Genomic DNA, 21,005 nt, shown 5'->3' on the forward strand with positions numbered 1-21,005 from the left:
CCGGCCCACGTCCTCCCCCGGGCCTGGAATGCCCCCAATCCCTCTGCCCATCCGCCAAGCTAGCTCTCTTCCTCCCTTCAAGGCCCTACTGAGAGCTCACCTCCTCCAGGAGGCCTTCCCACACTGAGCCCCTTCCTCCCCCCTCGTCCCCCTTTCCATCCCCCCCATCTTACCTCCTTCCCTTCCCCACAGCACCTGTATATATGTATATATGTTTGTACATATTTATTACTCTATTTTATTTGTACTTATCTATTCTATTTATTTTATTTTGTTAGTAGGTTTGGTTTTGTTCTCTGTCTCCCCCTTTTAGACTGTGAGCCCACTGTTGGGTATGGACTGTCTCTATATGTTGCCAATTTGTACTTCCCAAGCGCTTAGTACAGTGCTCTGCACATAGTAAGCGCTCAATAAATACGATTGATGATGATGATGATGACCAGATTGTCCACCTGTCCTCCCCTGCCGGGGGAGGAGGAGGAAGAGGAGGAGGCAGTGCTGAAGGGACAGTTCCACACACCTGCGGGCCCCCGCCCACCTGGCCCGCCGACCGAAGGCCAGGTGGCTTGCGGGAGAGGGCAGGGGAGGTTAAGGAAGGCCAATATTCCCAGGTGCTCCAAGCTGGAATGCAGAGTAAGGCGCTTTTCAAGACCTTAAATGGCACGGAACCGAGGTTTTTCCTCCCTCCCGCTGGACTGGCTTCCAAGGCTAATCCCGCATGGATCCGCTCAGAGTTTTTCCCCTGCCTTTTCCTATCACTGTTTCCTATCACTGTTTCTTGTTATATTGTACTCTCCCGCGTGCTTAGTACAGCAAATGTTCAATAAATTCGATTGATAGAGGAAGTCAGGAATAGGCTCAGAAGGGACAGGGAAGGGGAAGGGATAGAACAAAGATCCTCAAACACTCCTGCTGCTGGGGGTCAGAGACAGTGCCCAAAGAGCAGAGCAACTCCTATCACTGGAGACACCATTACTATCATCCCAGACTAAGCCCCCTTTTTCCTCTCCTCCTTCCCATCGCCCCCCTCCCCCCCCACCTCCTTCCCCTCCCCGCAGCACTTGTATATATTTGTACATATTTATTATTCTATTTATTTTACTTGTACATATTTACTACTCCATTTTATTAATGATGTGCATATAGCTATAATTCTATTTCTTCTAACGGTTTTGACACCTGTCTACATGTTTTGTTTTGTTGTCTGTCTCCCCCTTCTAGACTGTGAGCCCGTTGTTGGGTAGGGACCGTCTCTATATTCATTCAATCATATTTATTGAGCGCTTACTGTGTGCAGAGCACTGTACTAAGCGCTTGGGAAGTACAAGTTGGCAACATATAGAGACGGTCCCTGCCCAACAGGGGGCTCACAGTGTAGACTGTTGCTTGTGGGCCCGGCAGGGGTGATACTTTTTCCTCTATCTGCACAACTTATAATAATAATAATTGTGGTATCTGTTAAGCCCTTACTAAGTGCCGGGCACTATAAAGTGCTGGAGTAGATGCAGGTTTACCAGGTTGGGCATGGTCCCTGTCCCTCATGGGCTCACAGTCTCAGTCCCTATATGTTACTGACTTATACTTCCCAAACGCTTAGTACAGTGCTCTGCACACAGTAAGCGCTCAATAAATACGATTGAATGAATGAATGAATCCCTGTCTCCCAGACGCCTAACCTTGGCATTATCCTCAGCTCATCTCTCTCATTCCCCCCCACATATTCAATCTGTCACTAAATCCTGCCCCATCTACCTTCACAACATCACAAAAATTGAAAGGGACACGGAACAGTCTTGAAGGACACTCACAATTAGAGAATGAGAGTACTTAAGTAGAAATTGCTATACTCTGCCATTTCCCCCATCTGTAATTTATTTTGATGTCCGTATTCCCATACTAGACTGTAACTCCTTGAGGACAGAAAATGTGTCTACTAGCCCAAGTACTTAGTACAGTGCTGTGTACACCATAAGCACTCAATAAATACTACTTATTGACTGAGGCAGAGGAAGGGCCAGAGAGGGGGACTGAGAAGAACTGGTCAGAAAGGTAAGAGGAGAGAACTGTGGCAGTAAAAGCAAGGTTACGTAGTGTTTCCAGGAAAAGGGAGCAATCCACGGTGTCAGAAGTAGCCTATTTACCTTTCGTCAGTCTCCTTCCTATTCTTTCTCTGTAATGTTTTTAAATCGGCATAAGTTTCACATCCCCCTTCTAGACTGTAAGCCCGTTGTTGGGTAGGGACCGTCTTTATATGTTGCCCATTTGTACTTCCCAAGCGCTTAGTACAGTACTCTGCACACAGTAAGCGCTCAATAAATACGATTGAATGAATGAATGAAAATCTACCCTTTCCTCTCCCTCCAAACTGCTGCTGTGCTGATCCAATCGCTGATCTTATCCCACCTCGAATAATAATATCGGTGGTATTTGTCAAACGCTTACTTGTGTGCCGAGCATTGTACTAAGCACTGGGGTGGATAGAAGTAAGCACAGTCCCTGTCCCAGATGGGGCTCCCGGTCTCAATCCCCACTTTACAGATGAGGTAACTGAGGCACAGAGGAAGGAAGTGACTTGCCCAAGATCACACAGCAGACAAGTGGCGGAGCCGGGATTAGAACCCACGACCTTCTGAGTCCCAGGCCCGGGCTGTATCCATCACACCATCGGCCTCCTCTCTGACTTATCTGCCTCCTGCCTTCCCCTTCTCCAAGCCACACTTCACTCCGCTGCCCAGATCAGTTTTTTTTTAACCATTCAGTTCACATCTCCTCATTCTTCAAGAACCCCCAGTGGTCAAGCTAGCTCTCTTCCTCCCTTCAAAGCCCTACTGAGAGCTCACCTCCTCCAGGAGGCCTTCCCAGACTGAGCCCCCTTTTCCCTCTCCTCCTCCCCATCCCCCTGCCCTACCTCCTTCCCCTCCCCACAGCACTTGTATATATATTTGTACAGATTTATTACTCTATTTTACTTGTACTTATTCTATTTATTTTAATGATGTGCATATAGGTTTAATTCTATTTGTTCTGATGATTTTGACCCCTGTCTGCATGTTTTGTTCTGTTGTCTGTCTCCCCCTTCTAGACTGTGATCCCATTATTGGGTAGGGACCGTCTCTATATGTTGCCGACTTGTACTTCCCAAGCGCTTAGTATAGTGCTCTGCACACAGTGAGCACTCAATAAAGACGATTGGATGAATGAATGAATCCCTCAAGAACCCCCAGTGATTACCCATTCACCTCTGCAACAAAAACTCCTTCCTATCGACTTTAAGACACTCAATCAGCTCATCCCTCTTATCTTACATCGCTGAGTTCCTATTTCAACCCAGGCCACATGCTTTACTCCTCCAATGCCAACCTACTCATTGAACCTCAGTCTCATCTATCTCTCCACCGATCCCTAGCCGACAACCTCCCTCTTCCCTGTCATATACGACTGTCATATAGTATATATGTGTCTTATTAAAACCACATCTTCTTCAAGAGGCCTTCGCCGATTAAACCTTCATTTCCCTTGCTCCCTCTGCCTTCTGCATTGCCTATGCACTCGGAGCTGTACCCTCAGCCCCACAGCACTTAATGACATAACCATAATTAATTTTAACGACTGCCTCCACCTCAAGACTGTAAAGTCCTAGTGGGCAGGGAACGTGTCTACCAACTCTGTTACGTTGTTCTCTCCCAAGCACTTAGTACAGCGCTCTGTTCACAGTAAGCACCCCATTAATAGCGTTGAATGATTGATTGGAGGGTGAAGAATCCAATAAGAACTCCTCACCATTGGCTTTAAGGCACTTAAATCAGCTCTCACCTTTCTACATTGCCTCTTACTCCAAACCAGTCCACACATTTCGCTCTTCTACCACCAGCCTACTCACTGAACCCCAATCTCTTTTCTCTCGCCAATGACTCCATGCCCACATCCTCCCTCTGTCCAAGAACTCCCTTCCCCTTCATATCTGACACACCACCACTCTCCCCACCTTCAAAATCCTCCTAAAATCACACCTCCTCCAAAGGTCTTCCCTGTTTTAGGCCCTCACGTCTCTTATTCAGCCTCCCTTCTACGTTGCCTCTGAACTTGGATCTGTACCTCTTAAGCACTTGATGCTCACCCTAACCCCCCTGCACTCATGTACCTATCCTCATACTCTCCCATTCCCTCAGCAGTAATTTATTTTAATGTTGGTCACCCCTCCTAGACTGTAGGCTCCTGAGTGGGCAGGGAACACATCTACCAACTCTACTGCATTGTTCTCTTTCAGGTGCTTAGTACAGTGCTCATTACACAGTAAGCATTCAATAAATACCACCTGATTGACTAATTAATTTCCCAGTCGAGGCCTAGTGGAAAGAGCACAGACCTGAGACTCAGAGGACCTGTGTTTTAACCAGGTCTGCCGGGTGTCTGCTGCGTGACCTTGGTCAAGTCACTTAACTTCTGTGCCTCAGTTTCCTCAGCAGAAAATGGGGATTCAGGACCTGTTCTCCCTCCTATACAGTGAGCCCCATGTTAGAGAGGGACTGGATCCAGCCGGATTAACTTGTATCTACCTCAGCGCTTAGAACAGTTCACTCATTATTAGTAATAATAATAATAAGAATAATCATGGTCTCCAGTTGGAAAGCTCTGACTCTAGAGCTCAGGCCGAGCGCAGTATCTCTCTATGAATTCTGATGTGGCCCAGGCGAACCCCCTAGCCTGTTTGGGTGGGGCTTGGAGTGGCCAGGAGGAGATTATCCCTGAGTGAGGCCTACTGGGAGCATCCGCCCACAATGAAGGCTGGGGAATCGCCCCGCTCGGGCTAGAGCCCCGGAGAAGCACCCAAATCATCTCCCTTCCCTGACTGGCCCACTGCATGGGAGACCCCGGAGCCCTGCTGGGAGGGAGAGCTGACGATCAATTCTGGAGGGAATTGATCCTCCCAGCGCGCCTTGGACAATGACTAGGGAGGGGTTAATGGAGCTTGATCCCTGCTGTGGAGAAAGGAAGCTGGGACAGGGGCGGTCCCATCCCCATCAGGGGGGCAGTTTGGCTGAAAACCAGAGACTTAACATAAACAGCCGGAGTGAGTGTAAATTACACACACTCACCCCTTCTCTGGCCTCCTCCTCCTCCACTCTTGTCACTCATGCCTCAACCCTCCCCCATCTTGAACCCTGTCCCTAGAAATCCCACGGAGCAGAGCAGTGGGGTACAAAGGACCCGGCCCCAGAGGAGCCCAGCACCCCCTGACTAGCATGAGGAAAGAAAAGGATCCCAACATACACACTCACTCTCTTCTGGACGTGTAGGGATGCCAACTCACATACATAAGTAAACATTCAGGCAACGGCTGCACCTACTCACGCAGCCCCTGAGACCCCCGAACGCGCACACGTGGTGCTCCCGAGGGAGACCCCGTTGGACCCCCTCTCCACAATTTAATGCCACAGCCCTCCGGCTCCTTCCCAGTCCCATGCCTGGGACGGGCCTCAGCATTTGCTCCGCTATCCAGGTCATTCCCCGGCCCGGCCTCCTACCCCACGGCCCGAAGCACGGCTCCCGCGCAGGACTGGCAGAGGGAAACACATTCCTCATTGTGTCACTTCCCTTCATGGGCTGCCAAGGGGCTGAGGCCGTGGCCCCCCGCCCCCACCCTCCCGGCTAACTTGTGTTTATTCCCATTTCCTCCCCCCACCCTGCTGGCCCAGCTGATGCTTTGCAGATGGGAGCTCTCTGCCTGTTATGCTGCACGGGCCCCACTGCCTCTTCCTGCCCTCGGTTTCCTGCAGCCGGGAGCCAGTCTGGGCAGCCCGGAGCCCAGAGACCTGGGCCACATGGGCCGCCAATCCTGGACAAGCCCCCCAGACAATGGCGCTGCCTCCCCACCCCTTCCTCCCCATCCCCTCCCATACCAAGGCGGCAGAGGGATCTGGGGTAGTACGTCTCTCCTCCAAAGTACCAGAAAACAGGGCCTGCCCTGGAGAGTCAGGCCGCATCCCCTCCCCACTCAGGGGACAAGGGGGTTGGGGTCTGCTTGCGCACCCCCAAATCTGAGAACCCCAGTCCCACCCACTTGGCCTGTGGAGGCCAGGGAGAAGGAGCTTCAGGGGAGAAGACTAACTGGCTATAGCCTTCTCTTCATCGCAGGCATCTGGCCCTTGCAGGAAGGGAGATAGGTGGCTCTTTCAGAGCCAGGACACAGCTCATTAGCTTTCTCACCCCTCCCAGCTGGGGAGACGGCCTGTTACTCCCTTTCGACAAGGCCTGGCTCCATTGGAAAGCCCCTGGAGGAAGGTGGGGGACTCCTTTCCACCCTCTTCCTTCCTCCCACTAGACAGTTCTCTGCCCTTGGGTTGGGACTGTTCCTCCCACACACTCAGGGAGACTTCTTGGATGCCCAGACACACAGGCACATGCACGGCCAGGTGCCCTCACAGAAGTCTGACTCTCCTGTCTCCATGTCTCTATATGTCGCCAACTTGTACTTCCCAAGCGCTTAGTACAGTGCTCTGCACACAGTAAGCGCTCAATAAATACGATTGATTGATTGATTGATTCTCCTCCTGTTGGATTTCCTGGTAATTCCCAGGTAGCAACTGAGCAGGCCGGGTAGTGGTGTGCGGGGAGGGGAGCGGCCCAGAGCCGGCTCCCTCCAGCCCCCACGGACCTCCCTGCTCGTAGGTTTGGAGACCAAATTACAGGGTCTGAGGCCACAGAACGGCTCCTCCTTCCAACCCTACAAGACTTCCCGCGTTAATTAGAAAGCCAAGCGAGGCAGACACACGCAGAGAACACGACCCCGGGTCCCCACGTTCTCCTCTGCCTGCTGCTAGGAGGGGAGGAGCTCTGGAGGCCACAGCAGCATCTGAGGGTCCTGGTCTGCTGGGCCTCCTTGCCGTTCCTCCGACTGGGGGCTAGAGGCGAGTCCCTTGTCTTCTCAGAGCCGCAGCGGCACTGGAGGAAAGAAGGCCTTCAGCCTACACTGGGGGTGGCAGTCTCTGTGGCGCATTCCCCCAGCTCCCGGACGGGGGGATAGGGGTGGGAGGGGGGAATCATCCTCGCCTCCCTCCCCCAATCCCAAACTAATTGAAACCATCTGGCCTGTAAGAACCTGCACCCTCCCCTTGCTCCCTGATTCCCGAGAGCGTCTGTTTCTAATGAGTGCCCCAGCACCAGGCGCATACCAGCCCCCAGGGCTCATTAATCTCATTAGGTGACTACAAATCATTAAGGGGCAGACCACGCTGCCCTCATCGGCCCCCTTCCCCCCCAGCCCGGCCCCTTGTGTCTGTGTACATGCACCCTCTTTCTTAATGTCTCCTGCTCTGGTCAACCAGTGGTATTTATTGAGCAGTTACTAGGTGCAGAGCACTGTGTTAAGTGCTTGGGAGATTACAGAGGTGGCAGATACATTTCTTGCCTTTGGCTAGCTTACAGTCTAGAGGTGTTCTCTAAACTGAGAGCTCCGGGCTACTTATGGTCCAGCAGTGAATATCACTAACTCTCCCCGTACCTCTTCCCTGTCATGTGCTTTCGGGTATATAGTGTGTGATAGCAGATGAGTAATTTTGGGAAAGTGGGAAGGGGAAAAAAATCAAGAAATAGCAACTTCTGGGGATAGTCCACTGGCAGATGGTAGCGGAGGTGACCATGATCCTGGAGTAAGGGACAATTTCAATGGGACATCCTCCCTCCAGTCTCCCCTTTATTGTAAACAGTTTGGCTATCCCCGAACCCATTCTAAGTGCGGGAGTTGCTCACAACACGAAGGAGACTGATGCAAAAGTGGTCTGCCATCTTCTCTTGAATGCTTTGGGCTAAGTCAGAGTTATGAGGCTGAGAACCAGGGTGCAAAGTCACAAAATCATTGCAGCCCGGGATATGTGGGACTCTTCATTTAATTCTGAGGGTCTAACATAACTTAATTCCTCTTCAGCTTTCATTTAATATTTTCCAGCCGGCCCATTTATTTTCAAAGTAAGAGTCCAGGCCAACAGAATCCTTCAGAGGATGGGAAAATATAATCCTCCACTCAGGAGTACAGACCCCTGGAGAGTGTCACAGGCACTTTCTCCTCTGTCTCTCCCACCCTCAAGGAGACCTGTCCTGTCCCCCTTCTCTCCATACACTGAATGCTCATGCATACACACACACTCTTCAACCTAAAAACACAGATTCTGGACTAACATAGTCGGGCGGTGACCCACAATGGACAAGCTGGGACTAAGAGCAAAATTGGATTACTACAAGAAGCCAGTCTGTTCGGCTGCACTTAGTCATTTTCAAACAAAGCCACTGCAACGTAGACCCTTACTAATTTTTCAAGTAACTGAGGCTGTTCTCCTTCACCCCTTCCTCCCCTCTTTCAATACAGCAGACAATCTCAGGTGACCAATATAAGGGCAATAATGAACTAATTTCAGGGACTAATAGGGCTGGAAGGGGTCATTGAGTACATCCCCCTGCTTTAAGGCAGGACAACATCTAAGCCTTCCCACTAAGATGAACCTTTCTAATAGAAAAGCAGCACGGCTTAGTGGCAAGAGCAAGGCTTGGGAATCAGAGGATGTAGGTTCTAATGCTGCCTCTGCCATTTGTCTGTTGTGTGACCTTGAGCAAGCCACTTAACTTCTCTGTGTCTCAGTGACCTCATCTGGAAAATGGGGATGAAGACTGTGAGGTTCACAAGGGACAAACTGATTACCTTGTATCTACTCCAATGCTTAGAACAGTGCTTGGCACATAGTAAGCGCTTAATAAATACCATTATTAGTAGTAGTAGTTTGCAGTGTGTGTCTGGGGTAACCGGTGCTTCATTTGAGCCTCAGTTCTCAAGTAAGTCTCAGTTTGCTATTTGTGTTAAGTGGGGCTTGGTATTAAATTGAAGGAAAACTAGGGTGAAGGAACATTTGTGCTCTGAAACTCTGATTGACCTGGATCAGACCTGGGAAAGGTCTTGGACCTGTGAAAGACCAGTGGGAGGGAGAGACCGGTCAGAGGTACTGACACACACCACTGTCCCTGGAAAGAGGGAGAACTCCATTCCTAATCACTTCCAGGACACGTGGCTGGAAAACAGTTCTCTGGTTTTGCCCTATTAAAGATGCTGGAACAAGACTGGAACTTAAGTACGATGCTCCTGAACTCAGTTCTCGGTCACTGAGCTCACTCAAGTTTAGGAGCTGAAATACTGAATTCCTAACCGCTTGCGTGGAAAGTCAAATCATTTCATCGGCTTTTGGCGAACGGGATACTTTCAAATCTCTCCTTTCGTGACTTCTCATTCTTCCTGTCAGGCCTACGCATTACTTAGGATACCGAGCTGACAAACTCCAAGCAATGCGGTATGTGTCACTCTGTACATGGCACGCACAAACACACTCACGCACACACACACGTGTTCTCCCTCCATCTCCTAGAGTCATGGCCTCTGCTCCTCTTGGCCTATTTCCAGGCTCCATCTCCCTTCAATGGGATGGGTCTTTCTTAGAAAGCTTATGTCAGTAACTCAGGCTAGCAGCTTATTGTCTAAGAGCCAACTCTATTGTATTGAGCTCTCCCATGTGAGCTCACTGTGGGCAGGGAGCGTGTCTGTTTTGGGTTATATTATACTCTCCCAAGGGCTTAGTACAGTACTTTGCACACAGTAAGCGCTCTATAAATGTGATTGAACGAATTAATGTGCTTAGGCAGTGCTCTGCACACAGTAAGCATTCAATAAATACCATTGATTGATTTGGTGAAGGTTTCTGCCCTTACCCCAGGTGCTGAGTTCCTGCAGGATCCCCAAACCCTGCGCTGCAGAATCTCAGCACAGCGTTCTGCACACGGTAAGCACTCACTAAATGCCACTGATAGGTTGACTTCTGGAGCTGGGGCACAGATTCTCCCCCCCTAGACTGTGAGCCCACTGTTGGATAGGGACTGTCTCTATATGTTGCCAACTTGGACTTCCCAAGCGCTTAGTACAGTGCTGTGCACACAATAAGTGCTCAATAAATACGATTGATTGATTGATTCCACCAGAGGAGCCAGGCCCTGAAGCATCTGCCTATTTCGGCTCATGCTACTTGAAGAAGCATAGCCTAGCGGCTAGAGCCCGGACCTGGGAGTTAGAAGGACCTGAGTTCTAATCCCAGCCCCACCACTCGTTTGCTCTGTGTGACCTTGGGCAAGCCACTTCACTTCTTTGTGCCCAAGTTACCTCATCTGTAAAAAGGGGATTAAGGCTGTGAGCTCCAGATGAGACATGGACTGGGTCCAACCTGAATACTTTGTACCCACCCCAGCGCTTAGAACAGTGCCTGGCACACACTAAGTGCTTAAGAAATGTTTCTTTGTGCAGAAACGCTCTGGGCATGTTACTGCCCTCCTCAAAAATCTCCAGTGGCTACCAATCAATCTGAGCATCAGGCAAAAACTCCTCACCCTCAGCTTCAAGGCTGTCCATCACCTCGTCCCCTCCTACCTCACCTCCCTTCTCTCCTTCTACAGCCCAGCCCGCACCCTCCGCTCCTCTGCCGCTAATCTCCTCACCGTGCCTCATTCTCGCCTGTCCCGCCGTCGACCCCCGGCCCACGTCCTCCCCCTGGCCTGGAATGCCCTCCCTCCGCACATCTGCCAAGTTAGTTCTCTTCCTCCCTTCAGAGCCCTATTGAGAGCTCACCTCCTCCAGGAGGCCTTCCCAGACTGAGCCTCCTCCTTCCTCTCCTCCCCATCCCCCCCCACCTTACCTCCTTCCCCTCCCCACAGCACCTGTATATATGTATATATGTTTGTACGTATTTATTACTCTATTCTATTTATTTTATTTTGTTAATATGTTTTGTTTTGTTGCCTGTCTCCCCCTTCTAGACTGTGAGCCTGCTGTTGGGTAGGGACTGTCTCTATATGTTGCCAACTTGTACTTCCCAAGTGCTTAGTACAGTGCTCTGCACATAGGAAGCGCTCAATAAATACGACTGAATGAATGAATGAATGAAGAAATACCATAAAAAAAGGAGGGAGAGCAGTGAAACCTCCTAACCATTCTCTCCCCCCCACCTCGTGCGTGGCCCTGACCCTCCGCTCGTGTGGCCTCTCCTCCTTCAGATCCTTTCTCGACCCCAACAGCTCCCAGAAGCCCTCCTCCCCACCCCCATAGGGTCACTTGGTGGGTAGGTATCATCAGGAGTAAACGATCATTCCTCTGACAGGATGACTGTCTGCCTGGCTGGACTACTGGGCTTTAGGAGAGAAAAAAGGCATTTGGGAAATGCATCCGGAGGGAGGCGAGAGCCCGTGAAGACCAATGGGGGATGAGGGGTGTCCGGAGAGGGAGAGGCGGAGGGGAGGCAGGGGAACGGGAAACACCTGAATGCCTGGACCTCTCTCTCCTGTTGCGATGACCCCGGTGGGGTTCCACGCCACCGCCCCCCCCCCCCCGCCCCAACCCCGAGCAACCATCACTTACAGCTTCTCCAGCGCGTGCAGCCCATGGAAGGAGCAGTTCCTCAGGCCCACGATCCTGTTGTTGCCCAGGAGCCTGCGGGGGAGAAAAGAGGATTGGGTGGGATGGTCAGGGTCCTGTGGAGAGAGACCCACAGACCCACTCAGGTTCAGCTGCACAACCACGCTCTTCCTGACCCTTCAGCGCCGGAGCAGGCGACTGGACCCCGCTAGCCCCCCCGTCACCGGCCCCAGCCCACAAACAGGCCCAGGACCAAGGTGGGGCCTCTTGATTTGTCCTGGGCCAGGCCCAGCCTCTTAACCCATGCCCTCTGGATGCCCGAGTGGGGGTCACCCTCTGGGGCTGGAGCCCCAGGGGAGAAACAGCTCAGGGCTGGGGAGAGGGGGGAAGCGTGCCCATACCCCATCCTCTCTTGTACTAAGACCTGGGGGAGAGTCCAAATCACCGGGTTAGACACAGTCTCTGTGCCCTCCTGCATGGCCTAGTGGCTAGAGCACGGGCATGGGAGTCAGAAGGACTAATCCCAGCTCCACCACTTGTCTGCTGGGTGACCTTGGGTAAGCCCCTTCACTTCTCTGCGTCTCAGTTCCTCATCTGTAAAATGGGAATTAAAGACTGTGAACTCCACGTGGGACAGGGATGTTGTCCCTCTGGATTTGCTTATATCTAGTGAGTACTTAACAAACGCCACAATTATTCTTATCCTCCCAAAGCTGACTCCTTTAAGCTGAGGGAGCGCGACCTCGGGTGACCCACGTCCTCCTTGGTCCCCTCGGCTTGGCGGAGGGAGGATGTCTCAGGCTGGGGGGTTGAGGGGAGGTCTGTATCCGTGGACTCCCGAACTAAAGCGCTTTTTACAGTACTTTGCACACAGTAAGCGCTCAGTAAATACGATTGAATGAGCCCGGCCGAGGGGAGCAGCTCCCCTGGCGCTCAGGCCAACTTTAACCCCGTTGGGGAAGGGGGAGGATGGGTTTTTCCTTCCCAGCGAGGGTGGGCTTGCTCCCTCCCGCCCTAGTTCAGGTTTCCTGGGCAGGGGAAAGGCGCCGGGCCGGGAGAGGCGCAGTGGGACTCCGGCCCCGGACGCTAATTGCTCATTAAAGAGCCTTAATGAGCCTCCGGAGCCCTGGGAGGACGGGCCCGGGGGTCCGAGGAAGGCCTGGATTTCGCGGGTGACCAAAACGGGCAGGGGATCCGCAGGGCCAGAGGAGGGGTCGCTGACGGCCTGTTTACTTGATTTGGTGTCCGTCTCCCCCCTTCTAGACTGTGAGCCCGGTGTGGGCGGCCATTGGCTCTATTTGTTGCTGACTTGTACTTTCCAATCAATCAATCAATCAATCAATCAATCAATCGTATTCATTGAGCGCTTACTCACTGTACTAAGCGCTTGGGAAGTCCAAGTTGGCAACATATAGAGACAGCCCCTACCCAACACAGGGCTCACAGTCTAAAAAGCGCTCAGTCCAGTGTTCTGCACATAGTAAGCTCTCAGTAAATACGACTGAACGAACGAATGAATGATTCCCCCTCGGGGAGCCCCGAAGCGTCGCCCAGGACGGCCCCCCTTTATTCATTTATTCATTCATTCAGTCGTATTTATTGAGCGCTTGCTGTGTGCAGATCAATCAATCAATCGTATTTATTGAGCGCTTACTGTGTGCAGAGCACTGTACTAAGCGCTTGGGAAGTGCAAGTGGGCAACATATAAAGACGGTCCCTACCCAATAACGGGCTCACAGTCTAGAAGGGGGAGACAGACAGCGAAACAAAACATGTGGGCCGGTGTCAAGTCGTCAGAACAAATAGAAGTAAAGCTAAAGGCACATCAATCAATCAATCAATCCATCGTATTTATTGAGCGCTTACTGTGTGAAGAGCACTGTACTAAGCGCTTGGGAAGTACAAGCTGGCAACATATAGAGACGGTCCCTACCCAACAGTGGGTTCACAGTCTAAAAGGGGGGAGACAGAGAACAAAACCAAACGTACTAACAAAATAAAATAAATAGAATAGATATGTACAAGTAAAATAAATAGAGTAATAAATATGCACAAACATATATACATCATTAGTAAAATAAATAGAACAGTAAATATGTACAAGTAAAATAGAGTAATATATTTGTATAAACATATATACAGGTGCCGTGGGGAGGTGGATAAACCGTGGGCCGCCCACCTCCCCAGCTTTGGGTCGCCCACCTCCCCCAGCTCCATCCCCCGTCCCCCCGCCCCACAGTCGGGATGCTTGCTGTTCCACTTCCCGAAGGGAAGCAGGGCTCACCCCAGCCCCCCGACTGGGTATTAGAGGGGAGGGGCCCCCTGGCCAGAACAATGCGGGCCTCCCGGACAGGCGGCCAAGGGCAGCGACCAGCTGTGCCCCAGACCTCGGGCGGGGCCCTGTAGGGACACCTCCCCTCTGCCCTTTCCCCAATCCGCCCCCACCCTCCACCCTCTCGACTCCCTCGCTCAGGGCGGTGCTTCCCGGTCCGTTTGCTTCCACGTTTCCGGCCCTGCGAGGCCCTGAGAGAATGGGGGGCTCTATCCAGGGCTGGGAAACCAAGCGTGGGTCAGAATTAGAGGGAGGGCTCTTTGATCCCGCCAGAAACCGGGACAAGTTGTTTTTATTATGTGGGGGGGGGCTGCTTTTCCCGCAGCCCAAACCCAGGCTCTGCCAAGGGGTCCTGCGGACTCTCCCTTACCAGCTACTCCTATGCCCCCTCTTCCCTCAGACAGTTCTTGGACTGTTAGTTCTTTAGTATGAATTGCGGAGAACTAACATACTGCGTGCGTGCATTTTGTGCGGGGGAGCGGAGAGCTCAAGGTGGGAAGGGAGAAACACTGACCTAAATTCCCCCTGGGAGTAACGGGGTGGATGAAAATGCCTCTCCGGCCCACGGCCAGAGTCCCCACGACGCCTCTGCCTTCAAGGATGCGACCCAGGGGCGCAGTCAGGAAAGGAGGAGCTCCGTAGCCAGGCTTCCTTCTCACCCCAGACCTTCCTGGGCCGCTCCTTAGACGGGTAAGGGCTGCTCTCCATATGGGGTTCCCTTCCTCAGCCCATCAGTCCTGTTCCGCAGCAGCACCTCCTTCCTGACAGTCTCCCTCAGACCTTGCTCTTCCCTGTCAGTTTCCCCTAGACCCAGCCTCTCCCTGTCAGAATCTCCCTCAGCTCCAGTCCCTCCTCCCTGCCAGCCTCCCCTGGACCCAGAACCTCCTCCCTGCCAGAGTCTCCCCTGGACCCAGGACCTCTAGGCCCAGTCCCTTCCTGTCAGAGTCTCCCCCAGATCCCTGCCAGTCTCCCTCAGATCCAGCTCCTCCCCGCCAGTCTCTCCCAGACCCAGAACCTCCTCCCTGCAAGAGACTCCCCTGGACCCAAAACCTCCTCCCTGCCAGAGTCTCCCCTAGACCCAGTCCCTTCCTGTCAGAGTCTCCCCTGGATCCCTTCCAGTATCCCTCGGATCCAGCTCCTCCTCCCTGCCAGTCTCCTCCAGACCCAGAAACTCCTCCCTGCCAGGGTCTCTCCTAGACCCAGCCCCTCCTCCCTGCCAGATTGTCCCCCAGTTCCTGCCTCTCCCTGCCAGAGGCCCCTCGGGACCCAGCCCCTCACTACCAGTCTCCTCCAGCCCCTCTCTGCCAGTCTCTCCTGGACCCAGCACCTCCTCCCTTCAAGAGTTTTCCCCAGACCCTCCCTGTCCGTCTCTCCCAGCCCCATCCCTTCCCTGTCAGAACCTCCCCCAGTTCCAGCCCCTCCTTTCCAGTCACCCCCAGACCCAGTGCTTCCTCTCTGCGAAAAGCTCTCCGAGACCCAGCCCCTCCCTGCCAGTCTCCCCCAGACCCAGACTCTGCCAGAGCCCTGCCTCCAACCCGAGTCCTTCCCTGGGGAGGCAGCCGGGGAAGGCAGAGCTGAAACACTCAGCTCTGAGTCTCAGAGACAGACATGAGGCCAAGGAGGGGTCAAAATGCTGGGCAGAGGGTCCATTAACTGCAGGAGCCTCTCCGCGGGGCTGGGTCGCGGGAGGGTGGTTAGGGAAGGGCCCTTCCTGAATCTGGGAGCTTCTGAGAGGGGGAGGGGGGAAGTAATTCCTGAGTTAGTCACTAATGAGGTGAGAGTTCAATGGAGCAAGTGGCTGGAGTCTGCTAGGAAGGCCCGCATTTGAGCAGAGCCCCAACAGAGCTGCAGAATGGCAGGTCTCACTGTGCTCCCCCTCATCCCTCCTCTTCCCCACCCTGTTTGGGCTTCCTTGAGCTGAAGGGGATGACAGCTCTGAGCAGGCACAGAGGTTCCTGGGTTGCCCACTTGGCCCCCTGCAGAGTCTGTCAGATGGAGAGACAGAGAGAACTTCACTAGGTGCCCCTTTGGGCAGCAGTCCTGTGCGGGCACACACTTGAGTTAGAATCTAAGCACGCCCACCCTGCCCACCTGCTGAGAGTATGCACACGTACATAAAGACATGTGTTTGCGATATCACATACAAACACGTGTACTCAGTGTATGCCCATGCACGTAAGTGAATAGAATCAGCAGTACTGGACCAAGCAAGTTGCAACTACTCTCTTCCTTCTCCCTCTGCTTTCCAGCCTTCAGATAATGGAAGGAGCTGGCAGGAAGTGCCAGGGCCAGATTTGGGGTAGCAGGGACTTTTCCCCTCAACCTCCACCCTCTTCCTCTGGCCAAAGAACTGTCCACGCCCAGATCCAGGTCCTGAGGGGACAAGGGCAAGTTCTGATGCTGCCACTGAGAGGCGGGGCCTCCCTTTCAATCCTCACTTCATCACTCCCCCAACACCCACCTCTTATTAACACTCTGTGAACTCTGCCCTTTGACCCTCCAGTCCCAAGATGGTGCATCAGAACTGGGCCAGTCAAATGACCCATCCTGTCCCTTCTGCATAAAACATCTCTTCCAGCCTTAGTCGATCAATCAATCAGTGGTATTTATTGAGTGATATTTATTTACTGTGTACAGAGCACTGTACTAAGCCCGTGTGAGAGCACAATGCAAGAGAGAAGTAGGTGTGAGCCCCACGCTCAAGAAGTTTATAGACTAGAGGGGGAAAATAGACCCACCTTTCTCTGAACTAGGCTGAGGAAGAGGATAGCAATAGAGGGCTTAATTATCCAAGGCTCCAGTGCCAAACTGGGGTGCTCTAAAGTGGATGTAGATCCTAGCTGGAGCCCGGGAGAGAGGAGCCTATTGGACTCCAGATCCAGAGACCCAATCAGGTTAGCTCAGGGAAATATCCTTTTGGCTCTTCCCACTGGCCTTGCTCCAAGAGAGAGAGCTTCCTTTGGCGGGCAATGACAGGTGTCTTCAGTTGTAACAGGACTCCAGGCACTTCTCCCGTGGGCCAGATTCCCTCAGAGGTCTGGGAGATTGGTGATCTGGGATAGAGTGAGGGGCTTCTGGGATAGGGTAGACATCATCATCATCATTAGAGATCTCACTCTAATGTACGAGATCTCCTAGGGTGCTTCGTACAGAGTTCTGACGATGGTAGGCACTCAACAGATTCCACTGATGGATGACTTGACTGATTGATCAGGGTTTGCCTGGGCTCCGTGGGGACCGTGTGGGGGGGAAGCGGAAAATGCTCATAAAGTTCAGTAATGGGGCCGTGGTCCTCTCGCTACCCTTGGCCTCGCACAGTTGCTACAAGGTGGAGGAGGTGTCCAGGTCACTACTTCTACTAGGACTAGTGTTGCATGGCTTAGTGGAAAGAGCATGTTCTAATCCCAGCTCTGTTACTTCTCTGCTGTTTGACCTTGGGCAAGTCACTTCACTTCTCTGCACCTCGGTTCCCTCATCTGCAAAATGGGGATTCAATACCTGTTCTCTCTTGTACTTAGACTGTGAGCCCCTTGTGGGACCTGGTAATTTTTTATCTACTCCAGTGCTTAGTAAAGTGCTTGACTCATAGTAAATACTTGACAATCATCATCATTATTATTATATTGCTATATCCTACAGAGAGGGGCATTTGTTGGTGGGGGGGGACTATGGGAGGAGGATTGCAGATTGGACTCATGAACTCAATCCAATCAATCAATCAATCAATCAATCAATCGTATTTATTGAGCACTTACTGTGTGCAGAGCACTGTACTAAGCGCTTGGGAAGTACAAGTTGGCAACAGTTGGCGCCCAGTATGGTGGGACCCAGTGACTACCAGATAATAATAATTACGGTATTTGTTAAGCACTTACTATGTGCCAGACACTGTACTAAACTCTGGGGTAGATGCAAGCAAATTGGGTTGGGCACAGTTTCTGCCCCACATGAGGCTCACAGTCCTAATCCCCATTTTACAGATGAGATAACTGAGGTACAGAGAAGTGAAGTGACTTGCCCAAGGCCACAGAGCCGACAAGGGGCATAGCTGGGATTAGAGCCCATCACCACCAGTGCCTCTCTGGGGTGGGGTGGAGAGGTATAGGTTAGAACAGTGCTTTGCACATAGTAAGCGCTTAATAAATACCATCATTATTATTACAGGTAAAGTCCTCCTCTAGACTGTAATCTCACTGTGGGCAGGAAACGTGTCTGTTGACTGTGGTATTGTATTTTCCCAATCACTTAGTACAGTGCTCTGCACACAGTAAGTTCTCAATACATACCACTGATTGATTGATCGGTAGGAAGTCCAAGGAGGTCTCTTTCTGTGAACCCAAACTCTCCTTTCCCTTTCTCAGGCCTCCCCACTGGCCCAGAGTATTTATTGAGCACTAAGTGTACTAAGCGCTTGAGAGAGTACAATACAGTAGAGCTGGTAGAGTCGATCCCTGCTCACAAAAACTTTTCTGTCTAGAGGGGATTATCAGGGTCCCCTCCACCTCGCTGTCCAACTTCATTACTCAACTCCAGTCAGGCCCAGGAGCTCTTGGATCTACCTTCTCTCTGTCCCTTTACTCCATGGGACTCCCTGGATCTCCCTGATCTCTCCCTGCCCCCTTGTACTCCCTCTCAGACTCCTGGGTTCTCTAGCAGGATCTTCCCCCAAATTCTGGCAGCGAAACAACTCCTTTGTGGGGGTTCCCGAGAGGTGGTGTGAGGTGGTGGTGGTAGTGGTGGTAGAGGAGGGTCAGTGGCCCCTGTTGGGGCGGCAGGAGAAGAAGCCGTGGGAAAAGAGTCCCTGAGGGAAAGAAGGGGAAAATCTCCCAACAGAGACACCTTGACTGGAACTGGTGCTGAGGGCTCTCTGAGGGCTCCCTGAGGGCAGCCTGTGGCCACCAGACTGGTCTGAGGAGCCCCACCATTGCGGCCCCTGGACTGGCCCCTGCTCTGCCTCTGGTGAGGAGGGGCAACATTCCTAGATCCCAGTTAACTCAAACACACGACTGTACAGGAGCAGGGAACCAGGGCAGGGGCCGGGCAGAGGGGGGAGTGGGGAACAGGGCAGGGGGGAGGCGAAGGGGGTGGGGGGAGGAGGGGAGTCTAGGGAACGGGGGAGGGAAGGCATTTCCGCTCCCACCAACAGGCCCCAGAAACTTCTCACTTAACCCTCCCCTCCCCAGGGGCAGTTCAACTCCATCCCGGGGAGTCCTGGGGATAAGCTATTGGCAGCTCTGTCTGTTTGTGTGCCCTCTGTAGTGCTGACCTCCCTCAGCCAGGCCCCTCCGGAGGGCAGCTCTTTAGTTTTTCCAATTCCAGCAGCAGAAACTCCTCCCAACCCCCCTACTCTCCTCTTCTCCCCATGACGGATCGATTCTTTTCTCTCTGCTTCTGGGAGACCTATCATTCACCTGGTCCCATCCTTCTCACTGTGTCCTTTATGTCCCTTGGGCTCCCCTGGAAGGGCTGGGGGCTCCACCACAGGAGGGAAACCGAAGCCCTGAACTGGAGAAGAAACCAGCCCCTTCTGGGCCAGCAGAACCCTTAAGTGCCAGCAGCCCACCGACCCCGGGGCCTGAGAATGAAGGAATATTGCTGAGTCTTTTGGGAGTGAGGAGGTGGAGGGGAAAAGGGATAGAAGAAAGGAGCGGAGAGAGGGGAAAAAGGAAGGGGTAGGGAAGGAAAAGAGGGTGGTGGGGGGCCGGGGTCAGGGGAGACTTCTCTAGCTGACAGGGCCCGGTCCCTAAATAGAACTGGGTGGCTTAGTTTAGGGAATGAAAATAAACAGCCCCACTGTGAAGCACCTTCCCAGCAGACGCCAGGCTTTTCCTCCAACTCCTTCCCATGTCTGTTCAGTTCTGGTGCTGCTTCCCCTCTCCCACCTCCTCTCCCAACCCCTCTTCCTTGAGCAATGTTTGGTGGGGAGGGGGGCCAGGCCAGTCCCCAAGGGGAGCAGGGAGCCAGGAGCCCAAAGTGGAAGGCCGGGGAAAATGGTTGGACAGAGAAAAGGCTGCAGAGCTGGGGTCTTGTCATGAGCCTGAGTCACTTGTCCCTGTGCCTCAGCTTCCCTAGGAATTATTTCCCTCTCTGCCTTCTCCAGAGGGACTGGGTGAGAAAAGCAAAGGGGGAGGAGGGCTTTTTTCACCTCTCCCCTTCTGTTCTGAATTTGTTCTCAGTGACTTGTATGTGGAACCAATTAGAAACCTTTCTCCCTAAAATGTGACCCCCAGATCTCATTTGGAGACGTGCCTCTCCTGCTTCACAGACACTACAGGTGGTTCCCTCATCCCCAGGAGGGAGGAGGAGGAGACAGGAGGAGTGGGGAGAGAAAGAAGAAGGTCAGAGGCAGGGATTTTTCTTCCATCTTTCAAAGGGGATACTTGTGGCCATGAGAGGGGAAGGGGTTTGCTCAGAATCATCCAGCAAAACAGAAATCTTTCAAGTCAGTGATCACCCTCTCAGGTCTAGAAACTTTTTCTGCGGCCACCACTGCCACCCCCACTGGGACATTCATTAGGATGTTTTTTGTGTGCCTCACATGTTTATGCTTGGAGCCCTATGCCTTCTCCACATGGGCAGACAGCCTTTCCCACTTCACTAGAGAAGTTTCTCTACCCGTAAGTGCTGTTGCTGCAACATCCAGCTCTAAACCAAGGGAAGAGTGAGGGAGGGTTGAGGAACAGGGAAGGGGAGAGAGAATGCCACACTCTGTTAGAGGAAGGATCCACGGATGGGAATAAGGAGCTCATTGAGAAGCCCAAAAGAGGTCTCCAGAGCAGTGCAGGAAGAAATGGAGGGAACTGGAGGCGCCCATGGAGTGCCCTCTTTGCCTTTTTCCCCTCCTTCTCCACTCCTCTTCCCCTCCCCCTCTTCTCTCTCTCACAAAAGCTCTCTGTGCACAGCCACTTCCTCTGGCTGCTGTCTCCAAGCCCAGACATTATGAGAACCATATGGAGGAAGGAGAGAGAGAAAGAGAGAGAGAGAGAGAGAGAGAGAGAGCAGGAGATGGACAGTCGGCCAGAGACACAAAGAGACGTGGAGAGACAGAGGGACTGGAGAGAGAGAGAGAGAGAGTGAGAAAGAGAAACGTTCAGTCCCATGCCTGCAGTCAATATCCTCCCAACTAACCAGGCACCTCAGGGTCGATGGAGGGGGTTAATGGTGATGGCCGGGCCCACTTACCTGCTTCTACAGGTTAAGCAGCACGAGTCTCCAGAGATAGAGAAAACCGTGGCT

General features: G+C 52.6%; 1 protein-coding gene across 1 annotated transcript in view; it reads right to left on the minus strand.

The window, feature by feature from the left end:
* Window positions 1-21,005, minus strand: part of ADGRA2 (adhesion G protein-coupled receptor A2) — a 52,435-nt gene that overhangs the window by 19,266 nt on the left and 12,164 nt on the right. The window contains exon 2 of the mRNA XM_038746324.1: window positions 11,441-11,512. Within this exon, the coding sequence (XP_038602252.1) occupies window positions 11,441-11,512 (72 nt within the window). The remainder of the gene's footprint in view (window positions 1-11,440; window positions 11,513-21,005) is intronic.

Source organism: Tachyglossus aculeatus, chromosome 5 (genome assembly GCF_015852505.1).
Source record: "Tachyglossus aculeatus isolate mTacAcu1 chromosome 5, mTacAcu1.pri, whole genome shotgun sequence".
NCBI classification, from domain to species: domain Eukaryota; kingdom Metazoa; phylum Chordata; class Mammalia; order Monotremata; family Tachyglossidae; genus Tachyglossus; species Tachyglossus aculeatus.